The 24,357-nt window shown below is 53.1% G+C and overlaps 2 protein-coding genes across 7 annotated transcripts; both read left to right on the top strand.

The window, feature by feature from the left end:
• The first annotated feature begins 62 nt into the window (after positions 1–62).
• Positions 63–10,858, top strand: Kirrel2 (kirre like nephrin family adhesion molecule 2). 2 transcript variants are annotated; one of them, XM_087612255.1, is made up of 16 exons: positions 63–211; positions 1,039–1,574; positions 1,793–1,942; positions 2,810–2,959; positions 3,111–3,271; positions 3,865–4,015; positions 4,186–4,291; positions 4,367–4,515; positions 4,761–4,888; positions 4,980–5,112; positions 5,516–5,616; positions 5,750–5,969; positions 7,183–7,281; positions 7,707–7,807; positions 8,257–8,322; positions 9,796–10,858. In XM_087612255.1, the coding sequence occupies exons 2-16, from the start codon at positions 1,523–1,525 to the stop codon at positions 10,129–10,131; spliced, it is 2,103 nt and encodes a 700-aa protein (XP_087468381.1). In that variant the 5' UTR covers positions 63–211; positions 1,039–1,522; the 3' UTR covers positions 10,132–10,858.
• Positions 10,859–12,306: 1,448 nt separating this feature from the next.
• Positions 12,307–22,636, top strand: Aplp1 (amyloid beta precursor like protein 1). 5 transcript variants are annotated; one of them, XM_087584548.1, is made up of 17 exons: positions 12,307–12,565; positions 13,424–13,567; positions 14,460–14,592; positions 14,767–14,879; positions 15,056–15,189; positions 15,305–15,495; positions 15,874–16,004; positions 16,533–16,607; positions 17,398–17,556; positions 17,637–17,765; positions 19,334–19,433; positions 20,713–20,820; positions 21,425–21,451; positions 21,594–21,664; positions 21,829–21,891; positions 22,014–22,157; positions 22,242–22,634. In XM_087584548.1, exons 1-17 carry the CDS (start codon positions 12,419–12,421, stop codon positions 22,338–22,340), a joined length of 1,968 nt encoding a protein of 655 aa, XP_087440674.1. In that variant the 5' UTR covers positions 12,307–12,418; the 3' UTR covers positions 22,341–22,634.
• The last annotated feature ends 1,721 nt before the right edge of the window (positions 22,637–24,357 follow it).

Genomic DNA, 24,357 nt, shown 5'->3' with positions numbered 1-24,357 from the left:
GCCTCATCATCTGACTTCCTCCCCAGGACTCAGGAGTCCTGGGCTCAAGCCTGTCCTATTTCAAAACACAGAAGCCAGGAGGTCGGATTTAGGTGTGGGGCCTCCCGGGCCTCTCTTTTCCAGGCCGCCAGCCTGAAATCCTTCCACTTCTAATAGGACTCAGCACAGCTGTTCAGTCTGTTGGTTTTCCAATCCTCCCGGGGCTGTGAGGGTGAGTGAGATAGAGATTGGTTGTCAAATCCAGTAGCTTTAAGACTTAAGACCAGATATTCTGAAACTGGTCCAACTCCACCACACTGCAGGCTTCTCAGCCAGCAGAGGTCTGAAACCTCCCCTCTGAGCAAGTCCAACCCTCAAACATTTAGAAGTACCGGTTTGAGCCCTGAATGTGCTTTAATTCTGAGAGGTCCAGGAATGTCAGACCCAGGGTCCCAGGCCCCCAGTCCCTTCAGTAAGCTCGGGGTCCCTCCCACCTGCTTTGCCAGCTGCGCTGCGTGGGAACGCCCAGCTGGGCTGCACGGGAGCTGTCAGGACAAGCTGTGCGGTTCCCAGCCTCCCTCCCAGCCTGCCAGAGTCAGGGCACTGCCTCCTCCCAGCCGTCGCCCGGCAACCACTCCGATAGGCCATGGGCCGGGGGACGACTGAGTGGAGAGAGGGGACGAGCGAGTACTGCCGGGTCCTGGGAAAGGAGGAACTCGAGTTGGAGGGGAGGGGGCGGGCTGGATTCCTAGATCTTAGAGTGATGGTGTGGCTTACAACGATCACAAAGCAGCAGGGGGGTATTTTGGGAAATGGGGAGCTGAATCCCTCTTTTCTCAAGGCTCCTAAGTGGTCCTTCAGCACCTGGGTGCCCTCTCTCCGACCCGCAAGCCCAAGGAGCCTGGGCTCCGACTCCCCAGGGCGCGGAAGCTGGCGAAGCCTCAGGGATTCCCATTTATAGCTTGGTTTCCACTCAGCTCAGTCCCTCCAGGACTCGGGCTGAGCAAGTTTCTTCCATTCTCTTCTCTCCTCCCCCTCCCTCCTCCTCCTCTTCTTTAGCCTCCTCCTCCTCCCCGCCTCCCCTTCAACCTCAGCAGGGTGCAGGTGTCCAACTCGAGCAAGGGCCCCAACTTGGACTCAGATGTTCCAACTCTCAGACACCCTGATAATGCGGGGGCGCCCTCCTGCTGCGCGGACAGCTACCCTGAGCACCCCTAGCCGTCCGCACACAAGGCGCCGGAGTTTCTCAATGGGAAGAGGCCGGGTCTCCAGGAGGCGGGGCGAATAGGATCCCGCCCGCCTAGTGGGTCCTTCGCAGTCCTAGGGTTGCAACCCCGTGAGCGGTGTAGAGCACTGGAGACTGCGGACGAGCCGGATTTCAGGGACTTTGGGCCAGACATAGAATCTTCCAGCCCGGAGAGAAGAGTGGGGTGCAGAGAGGGGTTCCAGTCCAGCGTGGTGAGAGGCGAGCTATCGAGGAAGAAGTTGGAGGGCAAGCAGTGCAATCCTAAGTCTGCGAGATCTTGGGGTTCACACACTCAGGATGCTGGCCTCCGCCCTCCTCGTTGTCCTCTGCTGTTTCAGAGGAAATGCAGGTACTCCCAGCCCAACCCCCGGAGGGCACAGGGAACTCTATTGTCCATTACTGTCTTGTTTGGGAGAAGGAGTCTAAGGGTTCTTAGTCCTGGGTGTGAGAGAGTACTTTAGAAGCCAGGGCTTCTGAGTCTGATGAAGGGAGGCTTTGGAGACTGGACCCCTTGGGTCTTGCATAAGGGGATTCCTTTTCTAAGCTCAGCTATACCTCTTCTCCTAGGCTCATCGCCCCATTTCCTTCAACAGCCAGAGGACATGGTGGTGCTGTTGGGGCAGGAAGCCCGGCTGCCCTGCGCTCTGGGCGCATACAGGGGGCTCGTGCAGTGGACTAAGGATGGGCTGGCTCTAGGGGGCGAAAGAGACCTTCCAGGTGAGGCTGGTCTTTGCTCAGGGAAGGGCTGGCATTAGCGGGGCTGCTGGGCATGGACTGCATCTGAGGGTTTCAGCTTTGGGGGAGTGACAGACTCCCAAGAATATTTGGGAATCCTGAGTTTTAAAATAATTGCCTTTGAAGAGGTGTGATTCCGTGTTTGGGGAATACCATCTTTATCCTAAAACATATACCTGCACGGACCCTTTGCCAACAGTTGTAGACAGTTGTACAGGTAACGCACAGGTTACTGTGAGTGCCTCAGAAGCCCCGCCCCTTTTTACTTTCCTCTATGGTAGGCGAAGGGTATTGTTTTATCTAATTTCTGTTGGTTTGTTTTGTTGATTGTATTGGGGTCTCCTTCTGCAGCCCAAGCTGGTCTTAAACTCGAGATCTTCCTGCCTCCGCCTTTTGGGCGCTGGAATGCAAGCATGCGCTACCCAAATCTGGCTCGACCTAATTTTAATGGGAATTGTCTTCTTCCACTCCTTTCTGACCTTTTCTCTCCCAAATCTGTGGAGACTATGAATTGCCAGGAGGCTTAGACTCTCTCTGGACCCAGCACATATTCTTTTCTCCCAGTATTGCTTTGGTTTGCCTTTTGAGACTGGGTCTCTCTATGTAATCCTGGACAGCCTGAACTCCCTATATAGACCAGGCTGGCCTCGAACTCATAGAGATCTGCCTGCCTCATATTCCTGCATGCTGAGATTTAAAGGTGCACACCACCATACCCTGCCCCGGCACATGCGTTTTAATTACGTCTTGGTGGGAAACATGGGGCTCTTTCCCTGCTCCCTGAGGTGAGGTGAAATAAAGACTTGAGACCAGGAGCTCAGGATTATGTGTGGTCTCTTCTGTCTCCAGGGTGGTCCCGGTACTGGATATCAGGGAATTCAGCCAGTGGCCAGCATGACCTCCACATTAAGCCTGTGGAGCTGGAAGATGAAGCATCCTATGAGTGCCAGGCCTCACAGGCAGGCCTCCGATCACGACCAGCCCAACTGCATGTGATGGGTGAGGGTCCAGCCCACTGGCACCATGGGAGCTTGGGGTGAGGAACTGGAGCAGCTAGGACTACTTGGGAGTAGCAGAGTCCAGGAACCCTAGGGGAGTGGTGGGTTGGAGCTGAGAGGGATTCAATTCTGACCCCAGATCTGCCATGTAGTCCCCCCAGAAGCACCCCAGGTACTAGGCGGCCCCTCTGTGTCTCTGGTTGCTGGAGTTCCTGGAAATCTGACCTGTCGGAGTCGTGGGGATGCCCGACCTGCCCCTGAGCTACTGTGGTTCCGTGATGGGATCCGGCTGGATGGGACCAGCTTCCACCAGGTTGGGTCTAAATCTGTTTGTCATTTCTTGTTCATTATGGAGACTCTGGGTCCACTCTAACCACAGGCTTATCTAAGGGGATTGGCAGCCATTCGGTGGTGAAAGGTGATTCAGGTCGAGCCAGACTTCCTGGCTCAGTCATTTGCTAAATACTTGTTTTTGCATATGGTGTTTAACTCGTTGTCCCTCAGTTTCTTTGTCTGTACAATGGGAAAATAATAGCACTAGTCACCTCATAGGGTAGTATAGAGAGTTAAATAAAACATGTGTGGGGTTGGGGGATTTAGCTCAGTGGTAGACCGCTTGCCTAGCAAGCGCAAGGTCCTGGGTTCGGTCCTCATCTCCGAAAAGGAAAAAAAAAAAAAAAAGAAGGAAAAAAACCCCATGTGAATGACTAAAATTATCCAACATGGTTCTCATGTGAGTTATAGATGAAATCATTGTTAATGTGGAGAGTGGTAATAATGCACGCCGGTAACCACAGTGCTCAGGAGGCTAAGGCCAGAGGACCAGAAGTTCCAGCCGCGGCTCCATACTGACACTCTGACCAAGAAAGAATAGAGGAATCATTATTGTGTATTTATCACCTCTAGATCACGCTGAGGGACAAGGCCACCGGGACAGTTGAAAACACCTTATTCCTGACCCCTTCCAGTCAGGACGATGGAGCCACCTTGATCTGCAGAGCACGGAGCCAGGCCCTGCCCACAGGGAGGGACACAGCGGTGACACTGAGCCTTCAGTGTGAGTACAATTGGTCCTGGAAGGACCAGGGTGGGCCTGAACTCTTGCTTGTGACAAAGGAAGGAGGTCGAGGGATGTCACGATGGGGTACCTGGGGGATTGGGAACTGAAAGCCCAGCCTCTATCTGAGAAAGAGAAGAGAGCTAGAGATCCACACCCCATTCTCACAGATCCCCCAATGGTGACTCTGTCTGCTGAGCCCCAGACTGCGCAGGAGGGAGAGAAGGTAACTTTCCTGTGTCAAGCCACTGCCCAGCCTCCTGTCACCGGCTACAGGTGAGGAAAAATGTCACTTGTCTCTAGCAGCCGAGGAGAGCCAGGACGATGTTAATAACGTGCTTGTCTCTGCAGGTGGGCGAAGGGGGGATCCCCGGTGCTCGGGGCACGTGGGCCAAGGTTGGAGGTCGTTGCAGATGCCACGTTCCTGACTGAGCCGGTGTCCTGCGAGGTCAGCAACGCGGTCGGAAGCGCCAACCGCAGCACCGCGCTGGAAGTGTTGTGTGAGAAGGGGTGGGGCCGTGGGTGTGACCGAGGTGCGCGTGGCCGTGCCAGAAGGCGGGGCTAGGACAGGTGTAGAACTGGGTTTGGCCCAGGGAGCGAGAGGGGATAGGGGGTGGGGCTTCAGGGGCGGGGCTTGTGGTGTGGACATTTAGTGTCAGGTGTTGCTGGAGACCTACACTAGTGTTTTAGAAACGCAGATCCTAGGTCAGGGGTTCATTCCAACCCGCTCCTCTCTCTCCTCCAGATGGACCCATTCTGCAGGCAAAACCGAAGCCCGTGTCCGTGGACGTGGGGAAAGACGCGTCTTTCAGCTGTGTCTGGCGGGGGAACCCACTTCCACGGATATCCTGGACCCGCCTCGGTGGCTCTCAGGTGGAGTCCGATCTGGGGCTTGTGACAGTAGCTGGAATTAGATGGAGCTTCCTCCCCGAGGCTTGTCTCTGATGCCCCTTCCCTGTGCTAGGTGCTGAGCTCCGGGCCCACACTGCGGCTTCCGTCCGTGGCACTGGAGGATGCGGGCGACTATGTGTGCAGGGCTGAGCCGAGGCGAACGGGTGTGGGAGGCGGCACAGCACAGGCAAGGCTGACAGTGAACGGTGAGAGAACCCGAGGGTCTTGGGACAGGGGGTGGGACAAAAGGGTGGGAGTTGAAAGGAAGTTATAGGGACTAGTGTTGGAACTGGAATTGTTTTTCTTTTCTTTTTTCTTTTTTCTTTCTTTTTTTTTTTTTTCCGGAGCTGGGGACCGAACCCAGGGCCTTGCTAGGCAAGCGCTTTACCACTGAGCTAAATCCCCAACCCTGTAACTGGAATTGTTAAAGGCGAGGCAGGCCTGTTCTGGTCAGTAGGGAGACGTGGGCTGTTGGTTTTTTGTTTGTTTGTTTTGTTGTTTTGTGTTTTAGAGGTGAAACCACAGTGACCAGGTCTGACTTGGTTTTATTCAGAATTAGTTTTGGAGAGGTGGAGACCTGTGTCTAACGGTCCATGGTTTCCGTTCCAGCACCCCCTGTAGTGACAGCCCTGCACCCTGCACCAGCCTTCCTGAGGGGTCCTGCTCGCCTCCAGTGTGTGGTGTTTGCCTCTCCTGCCCCAGACTCCGTGGTAAGGAAAGGACCTTCACCTCTATGACACACCGGCCCTCCCACACCTGACAATGACATCTCCCACCTCCCACCAGCCCCTCTGTTCTTTCCCAAGCTCCTAATGGACTTTTTTCCCCCCACCCGGTTTTTAGGTTTGGTCCTGGGACGAGGGCTTTCTGGAGGCTGGTTCACTGGGCAGGTTTCTAGTGGAGGCCTTCCCAGCCCCAGAAGTGGAGGGGGGACAGGGCCCAGGCCTTATTTCTGTGCTACACATTTCCGGAACCCAGGAGTCCGACTTTACCACAGGCTTCAACTGCAGTGCCCGCAACCGGCTAGGTGAGGGACGAGTCCAGATCCACCTGGGCCGTAGAGGTGAGTTATTGACCCAAGGAGCCCCAAACCTGAGCGTCCCAAACCCCACAAGCACGGTTTGAAGCTACCAAACTATAAGGGTCCTTAAATACACAGACTCCCCAAAACTCATGAGTCTCACAACTATGAATTCAGGAGAGCGAGATGGCTCAGCAGATAAAGACACTCGCCACCAAGCCTGGTAACCAAGGTTCAGTACTCAGAACCCATGTGGTAGGAGAGAACCAATACCCCAAAGTTGTTCTCTGACCTCCATTTATATACCCCCCCAACACATATACCTATACACAATAGCATTTAAAATAAGTAAAAGCAAAAACAAGCAAAAAAAAAAAAACAAACAAAAACAAAAAACCCTATGAGTTTCTTCAATCGTAGGACCACCAAATCAATAATTCTTTCAAATACAGGACCCTAAATGGAGACGTCATTCCATACTAGGAGTCTACAAATGTGGAAAATTGTGAAATAAAAGACTCTCAGGTTCTAAGCAGCCCTAAAGTTATGGTGTTTGTTTACATTTATCTATGTATCTATTTATTTATTATATGAGTACACTGCAGCTGTCCTCAGACACACCAGAAGAGGGCATCAGATCCCATTACAGATGGTTGTGAGCCACCATGTGGTTGCTGGGAATTGAACTCAGGACCTCTGGAAGAGCAGTCAGTGCTCTTAACCGCTGAGCCATCTCTCCAGCCCCCTATTTGTTTATTTGTATGGAGGGTCATGTTCCTGCCACAGTGCACATGTGGAGGTCAGAGGACAACTTGTGGAGTCAGTTCTCTCCTTCCATTCTATGGGTCCCCAGGATCGAAGAACCCAGGGCATTAGACTTGGTAGTAATCATCTTTATCTGTTGGGCCGGCCATCTTGCCATCCGTTTGTTATTGGAGCCTTGTTTTCATTTTTTGAGACAGAATCTCAGATAGACCAAGCTGGTCTTCAACTACTGGCAGTCATCCTGCATTGTCACAAGTGCTGTGACTACAGAAGGGACTTGCCAAGGGATTTTACATTTACATACTCTCAAGCTTCAAATCCCCAAATTCATGGGTTCTCAGACACCAGACATAGCACACTACAAATGTGGGGAAATCCCAAGATTGACAGCCTTTTCAGCCCAAGGATCCTAAACACAAGCCCTGAGCCCATTTCCCTGCTTTCCCCGTCTTTGGACACCCTTCTTAGGACACCAGTCTGCTCCTTACAGACTTGCTGCCTACTGTCCGGCTTGTGGCTGGAGCAGCTTCTGCAGCCACCTCTCTCTTTATGGTCATCACTGGAGTGGTCCTCTGCTGCTGGCGCCATGGCAAGTATCCATGCCTTGAACCTCTGCCATCCCAGCCACCCTCCTCTCCATCCCATCTAGCCCAACCCCTTGATTGACAGCCTTGATTGACAGCCTTGATTGACAGCCTTGATTGATAGCCTTGATTGACAGCCTTGATTGATAGCCTTGATTGACAGCCTTGATTGATAGCCTTGATTGACAGCCTTGGGACCTGGCTCCATTCCTGGCTCCCAGAGCTCACACAAGGCTCATCTTATGCCAGGTTCAAGTTCCCACCCTAGTCCTGATCAGTTTCCTCTGGGTCACCCCAGCTCCATTCTGTCTCTCCCAGGCCCAAGTTCTCCATGGTTTCCAACCTTCCTAGTCCACTTTGCCCAGTCAGCTCTGTTCCCAAGTACTGGTCACTCCCCTCTTACCTTTGCCTCTCCTGTCCTGGGCCTCAGGCTCTCTCTCTAAGCAAAAGAACTTGGTCCGGATCCCAGGAAGCAGTGAAGGTTCCAGTGCACATGGCCCTGAGGAGGAGACAGGCAGCAGTGAGGACCGGGTAAGATCCTGGGTCCCCACATTCCATTGTGCTCCCAGATCAGCCCACCCTCACGCTCAAGTACGGCCCCAGCCTTTTTGTTGTTGTGTGAGACATGATTTCTCTGTGTAGTGCCTTGGAACTAGCTATGTAGACCAGGCTGGCTTCCAAATCCGATATCCTCCTGCCTCTGCCTCCTGAGTGCTGAGATTAAAGGTGTGTGCCATTATAACCAGCTTGGCCCCAGTCTTAACCATGATGACCCCAGGCCCACAGTATCCTCATAATTGCAAACGTGTCTCCTCGCAGTTGTCCTTTCGTCTCAACGTGTCCTCACAGCCTTCCTTATTGTCCTAAGTGTAGCCTTCAGCTCTCTTCAGCCTCCAAGGACGACCATGAAAGACTTTGGGGATCTCGCAGAGATAGGATGAGCTTCTGACCATGGCTTATCATTATCTGTCCCACCTCAGGGTCCCATTGTGCACACTGACCATAATGATTTGGTTCTTGAGGAAAACGAGGCTCTGGAGACAAAGGTGAGTACTGGGAGGGGGGGAGCTCACTCTCAGTCTGCGGCTCGCCTTACTTCAAAACCAGAACAGCTCTACGGAGACAGGGTCTCGCCGTAGCTGGCTTGGACTCCGCACAGACTTTCTCCGGTAGCCGTTGTTGCTGGGGTTGTGAGCCTCCGACCAGAACACCACATTCGTTGGTTTCTCTGCTTCTCTTCTTTTAATTTTGTCACCTTAAGACCTTCGCCCAGGCAGGTAGATCTCTGAGTGTGAGGCCAGCCTGGTCTACAGAATGAGTTCTAGGACAGCCAGGGCTACACAGAGAGACCCTGTTTCGATAAAAATAAAAATAATAAAATAAAAAAGAATCAAAGAGATGAACAAGGGAAGAAGAGACGTCTCAGCAGGTAAAGGCCCTCGCCAAACCTTATGACCCGAGTTCATTATGATATGACGGAAGGACAGCCAGGGCTACATGGAAAAACCTTGTCACGAGCCTCCCTCATACTCCAAAAGACCTGCCTTTAACTGCACCTTCACTTCCTGAGCCAGCTCACCCGCTCACCCGCTCACCAGCTCACCAGCTCACCTGCTCACCAGCTCACCAGCTTACCCGTTCACCAGCTCACCAGCTCACCCGCTCACCAGCTCACCAGCTCACCCGCTTATCAGTTCACCAGTTCACCCACTCACCCGCTCACCCACTCACCCGCTCACCAGCTCACCAGCTCACCAGCTCACCAGCTCACCTGCTCACCAACTTATCAGTTCACCAGTTCACCCTCTCACCTGCTCACCCACTCACCAGCTCACCCTCTCACCTGCTCACCCACTCACCAGCTCACCCGCTTACCAGCTCACCCGCTCACCAGCTCACCCGCTCACCAGCTCACCAGCTTATCAGTTCACCAGTTCACCCTCTCACCTGCTCACCCACTCACCAGCTCACCCGCTCACCAGCTCATCAGTTGCAGCATCAGTTGACTCTCCTTTTACCTTGGTTTCCAGGCCCCATCTGCCATGTTTTATGCCTCTAAGTGTCTCTTTGTTCAGCTGCTGTCTTCCAGACAGGGGTCTTTCTTTCTCATTGACTCTATGTAGTGCTGGGAATCAAACCAAGGGCCTTGAGCAAGCTAGCAAGCACTCACGGACAGAACTACATCCCTAACCACAGTTAAAGCCTTCTTGTCTATACTTGAGTGCACTTTTCTCTTGACCTGAAAGCCAGTCTTCCTTTCTCCCACCCTCCCTCTCCCGTTCCCATCTTCCTCCTGCCCCAACTTCAGTCAGACCTGGCTTGTTCTAGGAAGACAGTGCCCAACCCCACCCTTTCTATGCTGGTCTATATGTCTAGCTCTCTGTCTGGGAGTCTCTGCCTCTGCTCTTTCTGCTGTCTTCATACCTAGCTCTAGGTCCAGCTGAAGTTCAGTGTGTCTTTCCACCCATGATCCTAACCTTTCTATGCACATTCCTTACCAAATCTCATTTGTTCCTTAGGATCCAACCAATGGTTACTACAAGGTTCGAGGGGTCAGTGTGAGCCTTAGCCTTGGGGAAGCCCCCGGAGGAGGCCTCTTCTTGCCACCCCCATCTCCGATGGGTCTTCCAGGGACTCCTACTTACTATGACTTCAAGCCACATCTGGATTTAGTCCCTCCCTGCAGACTGTACAGAGCACGGGCAGGTTATCTTACCACCCCTCATCCCCGAGCCTTCACCAACTACATGAAACCCACATCCTTTGGACCCCCAGATTTGAGCTCCGGAACGCCCCCCTTCCCATATGCTACCTTGTCTCCGCCCAGTCACCAGCGTCTCCAGACTCACGTGTGAAAACATCTCTCCAATTGAAGAGCCTCAGGACCTTCAGCTTACCACATAGTGTGTTGTCCAGATTTTTGGGGAGTCAGAGCAAGCTGATGACCAATCCCTCCAAAATGGAGCCCTGATGGAGGGAAAGAGCACTACAAGCATCAGAACTGTTAATGTATACTCAGTTCAGCCAAAGTGGATTCTCCAAGCAGGAGCAATATGGCTGCTATACCTACTTGTTCTCCTGTGAGGAAGACATTCAAGATGATGACTAAACACTATGCAGAGGGACAAAGATGGGGACTAGGGCTATGGTTGGAAACATTTCTAGCCAGTAAAGCAGACATGTGACCATCTGCACCAAGAGGAAGGATAACATAAGACAAATCAAGATGAAAGAAATAACCCCCGCCCCTCCATCCTGGCCAATAAAAGTATAGCCAATATGGCTGTCCATTCTCTGGGAACCAAAATGGCCACTATCTTGATTCCTTCCTTAAAGATACAGAAAGAATTGAATCCCAGGAATGGGATGGGGTGAAAATAAAAGAAATAAGGGGGATTCTTGGACTAAGAATATTTATATTTAATAATAAAAAGGGGGGACAAAGATGTAACTGTGCTTCGAGCCTCCTGGTGTTTTCCATGAATGAAGAGGCTTGTAAAGGTTGGACTGTATATAGTCCTTCCTCTCTCCTAGCTCATGGGGTGGCAGAAGCAATGACATCCTAAGTCCTACTGTAGGCACTTTCTCTTTGTGTGTGTGTGTGTGTGTGCGCTATCTTTTTAAGATTTGTTATTTTTATTTTACTGTGTGGGTATTTTGCCTGTGTGCATTACTGTACACTCTATACATGCCTGGTCCCTGAGGCCAGAAGAGAGCGATGGATCCCCTGAAACTGGAGTTATTGTCAGTGTGGGTATTGAACCTGAGTCTGCTGAGAGAGCAGCCAGTGCTTTTACCCACGGAGCTTTCTCCTAGTGGTTAGCCGGGAACTCTTGGTCTCGCTGCCTCAGGTCCTCTGGGATTACAGGTGCACATCAGCATTCCACTTTAGGCTCTTTTAATAACATGTCTCCATCTCACCCCAATCACACCCACAGAGATGCACACACGCAAACAGAAAGACGGCAAATGCGGGCAGGTTCCCACAAGACCGTCAGCTCGAAGGCCATATAGATGCACACACACACACACACACACACACACACACACACACACACACGGGCGCGCGCGCGCGCGCACGCAGCTAGGCTGCCTCAGTTGGCCCGGAAAATAGAATATTTTACACACACTTAAGACAAAACAGTGGGGGCTGGGGATTTAGCTCAGTGGTAGAGCGCTTACCTAGGAAGCGTAAGGCCCTGGGTTCGGTCCCCAGCTCCAAAAAAAAAAAAAAAGACAAAACAGTGACCCCCTTTAGGCAGAAGACTTAAGGTGGTCCTCAGAGTGGGCGAGAACGGGGACTCCACACAGTGGTCCTTAGGTGCTGGGTTTTCGAAGGTTATACTATCCAGCCCCTGGCCTGAGTCATCTTTAAAGAAAGGGTTCTAGGGCTTTGGTCATGGATTTTTGGAGGGAGTATTTAAAGGTCCAGACACCTAGCAAACAGGACAGGAAGGCTGAATTCCTAGGTCTGAGGAAGCAAGGGTGGGAGACAGCCTCTGGTGCTGAGACTGAAGAGGCCTGGAAGGGAGTCGGCCTTACTTAACTACAATGTTTCTTCTTTTGAGACCTGGTTGCCTGTAGGCAGGCTAGCCTCAAACTCCTATCCTCAGGTCCTCTCCTCTCAAATGCCCGGATTACAGGTATTCCTGTCACACTCCCTATGTTCTTGACTGGGGAAATTATGGAGGCCTGTATTCCTGGGGCCTCAAGAGAGGAATTTATGGAGGACCTCTGCCCCCATGGGTTCTGGCGTCCTTGAAGGACAAAGCTGATGATGGTGTCTGAGTTTGCCAGAAGAGAAGGCTAAGGGTGAAAGTCCAAAAAACGGCTACGCCCAGGACTGAGCCTAGTGACTCGGCCTTCACGAGGACAGTGACACCTGGAATCTGGAGGGGCTGGGACTTGGCGCAGGCTCCCTCCCGGGGTTCCCGAGCTTCTCAGTGCGCAGAGCCGCCACGCTATTGTCCTGGCTGGGAAGGCGGGGCCGGCGCGGGGCGGGGCTGGCGGCGCCGGCGCAGCCCGGGGGCGGCGGGAGGAGGAGGAGGCGGCGGCGGCGGTGGCGCTGGGAGCTCCTGTCACCGCTGGGGCCGGGCAGGGCCGGGCGGGAGCGCAGGGGACCTGAGGGCCCGAGGCCCGGACATGGGGCCCTCCAGCCCCACCACTCGCGGTCAGGGTCGCCGCCGGGGCCCGCCGCCGCTGCCGCTGTTGCTACCACTGTCGCTGCTGCTTCTGCGCGCGCAGCTCGCCGTCGGGAACCTGGCTGGTGGGAGCCCCAGCGCGGCCGAGGTGAGGCCCGGCCGGGTCCTGGGGATGGGGAAGGGGCGGGACCGGGCCTCTGGACCTGGACGCGGGACGGCCACCGCAGTCCTTTTGGCCAGGTGGCCTGCCCCACGCGATCCGAACTGTAGATATTCCTAGGTTCCTCCATCGTCTGACGTCCCTGCCCCCTCCCACCCGCATCGTCGGACCTGGCTCTTTCCAAGAGCCCCGGGTCATAGAAATCCAGAGCACCCCTAGACGACAAAGCCCCAAGCCCTGCCCACCTAAGCGTAGGACCCACCAGGCAGCAGGCACTTGGATCTAAAAACCCAAATCCCTTGTATCCTCTGTATCCACATGAACCCCCTGCCCTCAAACATCCAGGACTCCAGGTCTCCACCCACTACTCAATCCGGATATAGCTCCCCTAGTCCTAAAGGTCTGATGTGCAGGCCTGCTAGGAAGCTGGGCCCTGTCGTCTTTACACCCCCTCAGTGGGAACCTGAACTGGGGATGGAGGGAGGAGGGGCCAGAACGCCTGGGTTCGCCCTCCGCCCCCAACACGATTCAAGTTTAACCCCTTCAGGCTCCAGACCCAAGCCGCTGGGGCGGGGGCGGAGCCTGTCTTCTCAGCCACAAGGCCGCGAGAAACGGGGGCGGGGGGGAAATCCTGGTCACCATAGCAACGGGAGAGCTGGGGCGCTTCAGCCCCATGGGATCTGTTTCCCGGGGAACAATCTCTTTACCCAGGAGGTGCTTAGAAGGATCTGGTTCTAGAGACGATAGGGGCACGAGTCCTAACTGGATTTTAGGGAGCAAAGGACCAGACAACCCAGATGACAACGTTCCCTGGCCCCTCACTGCCCCATCTGCCTCCATTCCCAGGCTCCGGGGTCGGCTCAAGTGGCTGGACTATGTGGGCGTCTCACCCTTCACCGAGACCTGCGCACCGGCCGCTGGGAACCAGACCCACAGCGATCACGACGCTGTCTTCTGGACCCGCAGCGCGTGCTGGAGTACTGCAGACAGGTGGGCGGGACCCCGTGGGGAGAGGCGTGGTCAGTGGGAAAGTGGGTTCAAGCTGGGGCGGGGTCGCCCTTCAGGAAGCTGGATTTGGCGAAAGACAGAGCCTAGGGAGATGAGAGGATCTGGAAAGCCAGGGAAAGCTTGGGGTCTGTGGCCAGCGAAGAGGCTAGGAGGGGCTAGCGCAGAACCTATTTTGAGAAATTAGGGGCGCCGGGGGTGGGGGGGAGGAGACTGCAAAAAAACCGTCGACTAATCAAGATTTGCCTGAAGAGTGGCAGGGTTTAGGAATCTGTGGAGCCATTTAGAAAAAGTGGGAGTGTAAGTGGGCGTGGCCGAAAGAGAGGCAGGGCTTAGATCAAAAGATCTTTAAACCAACAAGATTCAGTAGGTTTTGGAGCCGGGTGAGAGTGGCTGCCTGCCTAAGAGAGGTGAAATGAAAAGGCGGGGCTAATACAAAGAGAACAGTTACTTAGAAGCTAGTCAGAGAAAGGCAGGGTAGGAAAGAGACCGAGATACATTGAGAAAGAAACCTGATTGCAGAGCAAGGTCGCCCTGAAACGTGAGCTCAGAGAAGTTGAGCTTGGCATGAACAGGCGTGCGGGGGGAGGGGCCGGGGGGGACCTTTAGAAGGATCACAAATTAAAGACCCATATAAGCCACAGAACGAGTTCAAGACCAGTTTAGGAAACATTAAGGAGACTCATAATAAAGGAGTCTCATAATAAAAAGTAAAAAGAGGGCTGGGCATATAGTTTGGTGGTAGAGCACTTGCTTTGGCGTGTACAAGCCCCTGGGTTCAATCTCCAGTACTGCAAAAGAAGAGATGGAGAAGGCGGAGGTTAGCCAGTAGGTTGACCGCGCCCCTCGCCCCCCGCCCCCACACTGTGTCCTACAGATGTACCCAGAGCTGCACATAGCTCGTGTGGAGCAGGCTGCACAGGCCATCCCGATGGAGCGCTGGTGTGGGGGTACCCGAAGTGGCAGATGTGCCCACCCCCACCATGAGGTTGTGCCCTTCCATTGCCTGCGTGAGTCACCCGTTGGGGGAGTGGGGTGGGAACTGAGGTGAAGTGGGAGTCTCCTAGAGATGACTCCGGTCTACATTAGAAGTCTGGGCGATGGGTTGAGAAAGCTATGAAATGCCTGGACTCTGAGGAGGGCAGGGCTGGGCTACTAGGATTCTGGTGTCTCCCATTCCCCAGCTGGCGAATTCGTGAGTGAAGCCCTGCTGGTGCCCGAAGGCTGTAGGTTCTTGCACCAGGAGCGAATGGACCAATGTGAGAGTTCAACCAGGAGGCACCAGGAGGCTCAAGAGGTTAGGACTTTGTCCCACCTGTTTCCTAGCCCTAGGACCTTCCTTCCAGAACCCAAGCATTCAAACCGGGATGTAGGGATTCCATGCCTCAGCCACTTAAGAACCCAGCTTCCAGGCTTTCTGTCCATACCTTCCAACCATGTCATTCTGGTCCCCCGGGCCTCCTCTTCCTGCAGGCCTGCAGCTCCCAGGGCCTCATCCTGCACGGTTCTGGTATGCTTTTGCCCTGTGGCTCTGATCGGTTCCGAGGTGTGGAGTATGTATGCTGTCCACCTCCCGCAACTCCCAACCCATCTGGGATGGCAGTTGGGTGAGTGACAGAGACTCTTTCTATACGCAACCCCCACCCACAAGGCTCTTGAGGCAGGCATGGAAGCCGGGAGCCTATCTGGAGATCTTACTGGCTGAGTCTTCTGCTCCTTCAGTGACCCCTCTACCCGGTCCTGGCCCCTGGGGGGCAGAGCAGAGGGAGGTGAGGATGAAGAGGAGGTGGAATCCTTCCCTCAGCCAGTAGACGATTACTTCGTAGAGCCCCCTCAGGCCGAAGAAGAAGAGGAAGAAGAGGAGGAAAGGGCCCCACCTCCCAGCTCCCACACCCCTGTCATGGTCAGCAGAGGTGAGGCAGGCTCTTCTGCCCCCTCTTCTGCACGTGTGGTTTGGGTATTTGGGGGGGGAGTATAGGGGTGCCTTTAGGAGTGACCTAGTGGGGTGGGACACAGCTGGGGGAATGGAAGAGATAGTGGTGGCTTTGGATATGGTAGATTAGTCTGTGAAGGACGAAGGGGGGCGCTCACAAAGGGGGGCTCAGAAGAGGAGTCATTTGACAGACATTACTTTGAAGATGGGATGATGGATTCCAGAATTTTGCAAACGCTGGTCAGATTAGCCAGGCAATATCTGTGGCTAAACTGGATGATGTCTCCAGCACATATCCTGAGTAATGTCCTTCTCAGGGAGGAAAAGTGACCGGCTGGCCTGACCCCTTGTCTTGCAGTCACTCCCACCCCGAGACCCACTGATGGTGTGGATGTTTACTTTGGCATGCCTGGGGAGATCAGCGAGCACGAGGGTTTCCTGAGGGCCAAGATGGACCTGGAGGAACGTAGGATGCGTCAGATTAATGAGGTGATGAGATGGGGAAACCAGCATCCCCACAGGAGTCCATAAATACAGGGAAGTTCTTAGTTGACACCGCCTCTTAAAGGGTAACCAGGCATCCTTCTACCTGAGCCCATACTACCCTCTAATATGCCAAAGGATTACTGATCTGCCTAGCAGACCACTGCAATGCCACCGGATTCCATAGATACTCTGGTCTATGGCACAATCCACTCTAAATTCCTTTGGAGCTGGTTGGGTGTAATATCATACGCCTTAATCCAGATGCTTTAGATGTTAAGGCAAGAGGATCAGAAGTGCAAGGCCATATATATAATATATAATGACTTTGAGACCAGCCTGGGCTACATGAGAACCTGTCTCTAAAGAAATAAAATACATAAAAGAAACCATCTGGTTATTCCTTCCCGGGAACCCAAAGTTCAGTGGTACTAGGTGATCTTCATCCTCTTAAGCCTTGGAGATGGGGAGGGGGAGTACCTGTGTGGAGCAGGATAGATCATGGGATCCTGAAGTGTCCCTATCCACCCCCAGGTGATGCGTGAGTGGGCCATGGCTGACAGCCAATCTAAGAACCTGCCAAAAGCCGACAGGCAGGCCCTGAATGAGGTAGGACATCCTCCTCCGAGTCTCACTCATGCCTGTCCGCTACTGGGGACAACTCCACTTTCTACTCACCCGTCCCCTTCCAGTCATTTGGCACTGCCTCTACTCCTAGAGTGGAGCCCAGGGTTTGGGGCATGCCGCTGAGCAAGCACTGCCCCCTGGGGGATGGCTTCGGAATATTCTCTCAAACGGAGTCATGACCAGTCCTTTCTCTGAAGGTGTCCCATCAAAGCTAGGCCCCGTCCACTGGCTGTGGTTACTTGGTCCTGTCTCTCCGGTCTCATTTTTTTCTCAGTCCCTCTCTAACAAACCCAGCTTCCTAACCCTGGCCCTACGTCCCTACGGGTTGCCTTTGGGAGATCCGACCTATGTAGAATACTCTTGGCCAGCCTCCAGGCTTGAGCCTCACTCCGTTAGCGTTGTCTCTTGTTTTGGAGCTGCCCAAGCCTGCCTTCCCTTTGATTGACCGGTTCTGTTTTTAGATTGTCCCCACCTAATCTTACAGCCTACACACTCAGACCACTTCCCAGTAGGCTAGCCCCGCCCCTGATCCTGCAGTCCAGCCCTTCTTTTTTTCGGAGCTGGGGACCGAACCCAGGGCCTTGCGCTTCCTAGGTAAGCGCTCTACCACTGAGCTAAAGCCCCAGCCCCCAGTCCATCCCTTCTATTGGGCCTTCCATCCCAGATTGGCTCTGTCAGGAAGGAGACCCACTGAAGCCTCTTTGTTCTAGATTCATGTTCACTCAGGTTTTCACACACCTGCTCTCTCTCCGACCTCTGCACCTCTCCCTAGCACTTCCAGTCCATTCTGCAGACCCTGGAAGAACAAGTGTCTGGTGAGCGACAGCGCCTGGTGGAGACCCACGCCACCAGAGTCATCGCTCTGATCAACGACCAGCGCCGAGCTGCCCTGGAAGGTTTCCTGGCAGCATTACAGGGCGATCCGCCTCAGGTATGGGGGTTGTGGGTAGGGCACAAACACCAGTTGAGAAGGATTAGGATCGGCTTGGACAGCCTTGGTCCCTTCCGCAGGCTGAGAGAGTTCTGATGGCCCTGAGGCGCTACCTGCGAGCGGAGCAGAAGGAGCAGAGGCACACCCTGAGGCACTACCAGCACGTGGCCGCCGTGGACCCTGAGAAGGCCCAGCAGATGCGCTTTCAGGTTCGCACACACTTCCGGTCCCGGATGCTAACCCATCCTCCTCTCCTTCTACCCCCTCTTCTAAAAAATGTTCGGTGTATGAGTGTTTTGCTCGCATATCTGTTCACCACATGCGTGCCTGGTCTGTGAGGAAGCCAGAAGAGGGTGTCGAGTCTCCTTGAACTGGAGTTCCAGACAGTTGGGAGCCACCATGTGGTTGCTGGGAATTAAACCTGGGTCCTCTGGAAGAACAGCAAGTGCTCTTAACTGCTGAGCCATCCCTCCAGGCCCCAGATTCTTCTCTTGACCCTCATTTTCTTTAATTTAATTTTTTTTTTTCAGAGCTGGGGACCGAACCCAGGGCCTTGCGCTTGCTAGGCAAGCGCTCTACCGCTGAGCTAAATCCCCAACCCCGACCCTCATTTTCAGTTTAGAACCCTTCACTATGCCTGGAACTTCCCCCTTGTGTCCCCAAACCCTTTCCAGTCCCTCCATCCTTAGCCCCCAGTTTCTTGATGTGGGAACACTGCCCCCAAAGCTTGCCCACACACACACATTCAAACGTGGGCATGAGTCCACACCTCTCATACCATGCTTTTTTTTTTTTTTTTTTTTTTTTTGGTTCTTTTTTTCGGAGCTGGGGACCGAACCCAGGGCCTTGCGCTTCCTAGGCAAGCGCTCTACCACTGAGCTAAATCCCCAGCCCCAATACCATGCTTTTGACCCTCCTTCCAGTCCCTTGGAATCCTACTTCCTGTCTCTCAGATTCCTGTTTCCTCTCCCTTGGATTTTACTTCTCTTCCCAGAATCCTTTCCCTTGAGCCTGGAGCTTGTCCTTCAACCTTCCTCCCTAGCCCCGCTTGCTTTCCCTGGAGCCCCTGCTGTATGCACTCAGATTCTACTTCTGGTTTCTTGGACATTCTCTTTTGATCCACAGATGCTCTCCCCTGTACTTCTGAATAGCAAGCCTTGCCCATAAGCCATTACGACTCCTTTATGAATCCTCTAGACCGATTCCCATCTCCCCACAACCCCACATGTGTTCCTCCAGCCCTCTTGCTTTCTCCCTCTGACCCATGAGTCTTCTCCTCCATTGGTGTGTTCTCTCTCTCTCTCTCTCTCTCTCTCTCTCTCTCTCTCTCTCTCTCTCCTGTTTTTGCTTTTGGAGAGAGGGTCTCACTATATAATAGCCCTGTTTCCTTGGCCTGGAGCTTGCTACGTAGACCAGACTGTCCTTGAACTCACAGAGATCTATCTGCCTTTACTTCCCAAACGCTACTATTAAAGGCATGCACCACCACGCCCAGTTCTAAACCATATTCTTTGTATCCTCCTGTCTTCTTGCCTCCGGTACTGTTTTCCTCTGTCCAAGCCTTAAACTTCTGGTCTTATACACATCTCTTCCTTCTCTCTGGATCCTGCTTCTCCTGCCTCAGTTTCCTTCCTCTGTGGTTGGGTGTCTGACCCTTGTGCCTTACTCCCTGTCCATGCTCCATGGTCTATTTCCATGGTGCCTGTTGAACTCCTTTTCATCTCATTCTTCTCCAGCCCGCACTGCCTGCTTCATCCCTCGTACTCACTCCCCACAGGTCCAGACCCACCTTCAGGTGGTTCAAGAACGAATGAATCAGAGCCTGGGGCTGCTCGACCAGAACCCTCACCTGGCTCAGGAGCTGCGGCCACAGATCCGTGAGTGCCCGTTACCTGTGTCCTGAACTTCAGTTCTCCGAGGGTGGACTTTGACTCCCAACCCTCAATTTCCCAGTCTTCATTTAAATCACCGTACAACTCGGTAGTTCAGAGTAAGGGCCAGGTTTTTTGTTTTTATCCAATTAATTTGAATCAGTGTCCTCTGATCTGGATTTGTTTCTTTTGGTGGTATGGCTAGTAATCTATTAGTTGTACAGATTGATTTTAATCATGGCTTGTTTTTGTTCTTGTTGTTTGTTTTGAGACAGGGTCTTACTTTGTAACACTGACTGGTCTGAAACTCACTATGTTAGACCAGGCTAACCTTGCACTTTGAGCAATCCTTCTGCCTCCGCCTTCCAAGTGCTTGTGCCCCATCACCTGGCTAGATGATTTTTTTTATGGCATCAGGGATGGAATCAGGACTGTGAGCCCTGATAGGCAAGTGCCTCACCATCCCACATCCCCAGCCTTTGGCTTTTTTTTTTTTCCGGAGCTGGGGTCCGAACCCGGGGCCTTGAAGCTTGCTAGGCAAGCGCTCTACCACTGAGCTAAATCCCCAACCCCCAGCCTTTGGCTTTTTAAGACCAGGTTTTGTTCTGTAACTGAGGCTGGCCTGGAACCATGTAGCTCAGACCAGCCCTTAAATTCACAGTCCTCCTGCCTCTGTTTCCCCAGTGTCAGGATACAGCCATACATTGGCCCTACCCTCTTCAAAAAAATTGTGTAGTGTCAAGTGTGGTGGTACACACACTTCAATCCCAGCACTTGGAAGGTGGAGGCAGGCCGATCTCTGAGTTTGAGGCTAGCCTGCTCTCCAGAGCCAGTTTCAGAACACACAGAGGAAACCCTGTCTCAAAAGAGAAGAAAATTGGGTAGTCCTGGGGACTAAACCCAGGACCTTTTATATGCTTGGCGTGTACACCACTGAGCTACAACCCTGGGTTATTGAGTCTAGGTTCTATTGGTTAGAACAAGTCCCAAGTTAAATCTGGATTCAACAGAGGGAGCCTACACAAGAGAGACAAGACCAGGAAGTATCAGCCTGCACAGTCCCAGGCTACTGTGATTTCCTTCCAGACAGTCCATGCCTAGGTCTAAACCTACTTGAAGAGAGGATACAGCAGATCCAGCCTCCATCCTTCCTGCTAGAGCACCTTGCATGCTTCTGCCGTCTCTCTAATCTCCTGTCCGTTCCGCTGTGAGGGTGCCCTGCCCTTGCCCTGCTGTGACCGTCATACACTCACTGCCATAGTCATCTTTCTGTGTGTCCCCTCAGAGGAGCTTCTCCATGCGGAACACTTGGGACCTAGTGAACTGGAAGCCTCTGTGCCCGGGAGCAGCAGTGAGGACAAAGGTAGCCTTCAGCCTCCTGAATCCAAGGATGGTGAGCGAATACAGAGTCCCTCCCACCTTTGAACGTCAAGCCTCTTCCCCTTGCAATGCCAGATTCCTTGCCTTAAAGGAAGAAGCTGCTGGGGAGCCCAGGACTTTGTGCATGCTGGCAAAGAGAAGAGAGTTCTTCCACTCAGCACTCAGCGCTAGCCTTAGCTACCCCCTCCCCTTTTATTTTTTTTAGACAGTCTAAGTAGCCCAGGCAGACCTTGAACTCAATATCTGGAGTAGCTCAGATCACAGGCATGTGTCACTAGGCCTAACTCAGTCCTTAGATTGTTAGGACAGGGTCCCACTCTATAGCTCAGGCTAGACTAGAACTCACTATTTAGCCTCGGGTGGCCTCAGACTCGTGATCTTCTTGTGTAAGCTTTCTAAGTGCTGAGTTCATAGACTGTGTAGTACCATAGCCAGCATACAGCCTTCTTTCCAATTCTCTAAGGTCTGGGGGTATCTGTGCCACCACAGCAGGTGGGAAGGAATAAGGAAGGATATCTGGGGGGTATTGGGCCTCTGTGGGGTCGTTGGCCCTGGTGGGGTTCTCTACTCTTTCTTTCTCTTCACTGTTTCACCTTTCATCTTGTCTCCTGTGCTAGCAGATGCCCCAGTGACCCTTCCAAAAGGTAAGTGTCACACGGCATAGACCCCGACCACCAAATACCACTGAACCCTAAACCATGAGGGGAAAGGGCTGCATGCCGCAGGAAGCCCATGCCGCCTGAGTGGAATCCAGCGCCCTTTCTGATGTGACTTGGGGTGGGGTAGGGTCCACAGATCAAGAGTCTTCCTCCTCTGGGAGAGAGAAGCTAACCCCACTGGAGCAATATGAGCAAAAGGTGAGTGGGTGTCTGGACCCTGGGTGGAGGGAAGGTTCTGGAGGCTTGGATTCCTCAGCTTCGGGAAGGAGCTTGCTGGGACATGGACTTAGTGTTGTTGGACTGGGAGGTACCCTTCTAGGCCCCGGGGTCTGTGACATCTCCTGACATCTCCTGCTTCCCAGGTGAATGCATCTGCCCCAAGGGGGTTTCCCTTCCACTCATCAGATATTCAGCGGGATGAACTGGTAAGAAGAGGCAGATCCTGGGGGCGAGGTCAGAGGTCAGCGTCTAGGCCGTGACCTCCAAAGCCACAGTGGATCCTGGTGAGCCTCAAAGAAACTCTTGGTTCCGCCTCCTTTCTCCACAGGCACCAGCTGGGACTGGAGTGTCTCGAGAGGCCTTGTCAGGTCTGCTGATCATGGGAGCTGGAGGAGGCTCCCTCATTGTCCTATCCTTGCTGCTTCTGCGCAAGAAGAAACCCTATGGCACTATCAGCCATGGAGTGGTGGAGGTGAGGGGCAGACATCGCGGTGGGGGCGGAGTTAAAAGCAGCTCTGCTCCCACGCGCTGAGCCCTTCCCTCGGCCCTGTTGCAGGTGGACCCCATGCTGACCCTGGAGGAGCAGCAGCTCCGGGAACTTCAGAGGCATGGCTATGAGAACCCCACCTACCGCTTCCTGGAAGAACGACCTTGACCCCAACCCTAGCTGCCTTCAGCTGAACCCTACTGCCCTTCTTCCGGTCCCCTAATCCCAACTCCCAGCTTCCGGTGGGGGAGGGAGATCTTGACAAATTCATTCCAAATTCCACCCCCTTAGAAATTCCCAGTTCCTGCCCCACCAGGGACCTTCTCACCTTAATTTATTTTACGTTAATTTATTGCTCCTTAAGGTGACCACCATCTGGGTCCCAGTGTATGTCACCCCCTGGAATTCACCGTCCCACGTTTCTTCACTAACATCCCAATAAAGTCCTCTTCCCCACCCGGCCATCCCGTGTTTCTGTTGGAGAAACTGTGTGTAAGCACAAGCACTTCTTGAAGGTTTTTAAACTGAGTGAGGGGTGTGTGTGTGTGCTGCGTGCGTGTGTGTGGGCACAAAATTTTAATCTCAGCACGCAGGAGGCGGAGGCAGGCAGATGTCTGTGAGTTTCAGACTAGTCTGGACTCTGTTCTACTTAAGAGTTCCAGAACAGCCTAGAATCAAAAACCCAAACAACAAAACCCAAACAAACCTGGACTGAACCTGGGTGAGGCTGTTTTAAACTTAGGTGGGGCCTGGAGGTGAGGGTTGCCGCGTAGGTGGGCGGGGCCCAGAGGCTGGGCGTTGTTTTTGGTCTGCCTGGGAGCTTTCCGTGGTGCTGAATGGGTCCCTGCTCTGACCCATTTGTGTGTATCAACCCTCCCCCATTCCCTCTGCTCTTAAGTTTTCCCCTATAAACTTTAAAAAAAAAAAAATTACTGGAGCCGGGCGGGGTATGCGTGTCACGCTGTGGGAGCGGAAATCAGAAGACATCTGTCCTGGGGCTACAACTCGTTTGTTAGAGGCAATAACCCTTGACCCAATAAGCCATCTCAAACGTCCTTCTCCAGCCTTGTATTTTCAGTCAACATCACACCACTGCGACCGTCCAGCCTTAGCAGTGGAGGACTGGGAATACACGCATGCTTGTTTTTACTTTTTTTTTTTTTTTTTGGATGTAATAAGCAAAGGCGAGGTTTATTACGGAGATCTATTACGGAGATCTCCGGGCCGACACGTATCCCGCGCAGGAGACAGAGGTGTCGACCTAGGTAAGCGCTCTACCACTGAGCTAAATCCCCAGCCCCGCCATGCTTGTTTTTTAAAAATATGTTTCGTTTGCTGGTTTTGTTTTTGAGGCAAGGTTTTTTTTTTGTTTTTGTTTTTTTTTCCGGAGCTGGGGACCGAACCCAGGGCCTTGCGCTTCCTAGGTAAGGGCTCTACCACTGAGCTAAATCCCCAGCCCGAGGCAAGGTTTTAAAATATAGCCCTGACTCTCCTAGAACTCGCTTGGTAAACCAGGCTGGCCCCACATGCACAGATCTCCCCTTTGTCTCCTCAGTGGATATTGCAAGGCCTAACAATATACGACAGTCAAATACTCTGCCGCTGAGCTGCATTCCCAGCCCCGGGTGCCACATCAGTGTCCCACAGAGGATATCTAATACCAGCAGCCCCTTCTGAACGCTCGCATTCCAGCTGTGACATGTCAGGGTCACGCTGCGACCAATCCCGAGGTAAAACAGGCTTCCCCGAGTGTGGCTACTTATCCCAAGATAGCTGTTAGCAGGACTCCAGGGTTACGTGTGGGGATAATTTAGCTGCACCTGCTATTTACCAGGTTTTTATTCAGGGGATTTTAAAACATCAGGAGAGTCTGAGATCTCAGCTTAACCAAGCATGCACGAAGCCCTGATCTCAGTCTTCATTACTGAATAAAGTGGACACGGTGGCACCTGCCTATTATCCCGGCACTCAGGAGGTAGAGGATTACGAATTCAAGGTAAGCAGGGGACAGGGCTCAGTGGGTAAAGGCGCTTGCCACTAAGCCTGATATTTTCTCCCCCAGAACCATGTGGTAGGAGAGAATCTGTCTTAGAAGCTGGCTTTTAACCCCCCCACTCCTCTACACACATGGACACAAATAAGTACACACACACACACACACACACACACACACACACACAAGTGC

The sequence above is a fragment of the Rattus norvegicus genome, chromosome 1, assembly GCF_021556685.1.
Source record: "Rattus norvegicus strain SHRSP/BbbUtx chromosome 1, alternate assembly SHRSP_T2T, whole genome shotgun sequence".
Classification (NCBI taxonomy): Eukaryota; Metazoa; Chordata; class Mammalia; order Rodentia; family Muridae; genus Rattus; species Rattus norvegicus.
Note: the sequence above shows the minus strand (reverse complement) of the source record. Positions and strands in the feature narration are given on the sequence as shown.

Coding starts and splice junctions, on each gene's coding strand:
- Kirrel2 (XM_087612255.1), top strand. CDS start 1,523: ATGCTGGCCTCCGCCCTCCTCGTTGTCCTCTGCTGTTTCAGAGGAAAT. Junction 4,889..4,979: donor CCCGCCTCGGTGGCTCTCAG/GTGGAGTCCGAT, acceptor TCCCTGTGCTAG/GTGCTGAGCTCCGGGCCCAC. Junction 7,808..8,256: donor CAGGCAGCAGTGAGGACCGG/GTAAGATCCTGG, acceptor GTCCCACCTCAG/GGTCCCATTGTGCACACTGA.
- Aplp1 (XM_087584548.1), top strand. CDS start 12,419: ATGGGGCCCTCCAGCCCCACCACTCGCGGTCAGGGTCGCCGCCGGGGC. Junction 17,766..19,333: donor CCCAGCAGATGCGCTTTCAG/GTTCGCACACAC, acceptor CACTCCCCACAG/GTCCAGACCCACCTTCAGGT. Junction 21,892..22,013: donor ATATTCAGCGGGATGAACTG/GTAAGAAGAGGC, acceptor CTTTCTCCACAG/GCACCAGCTGGGACTGGAGT.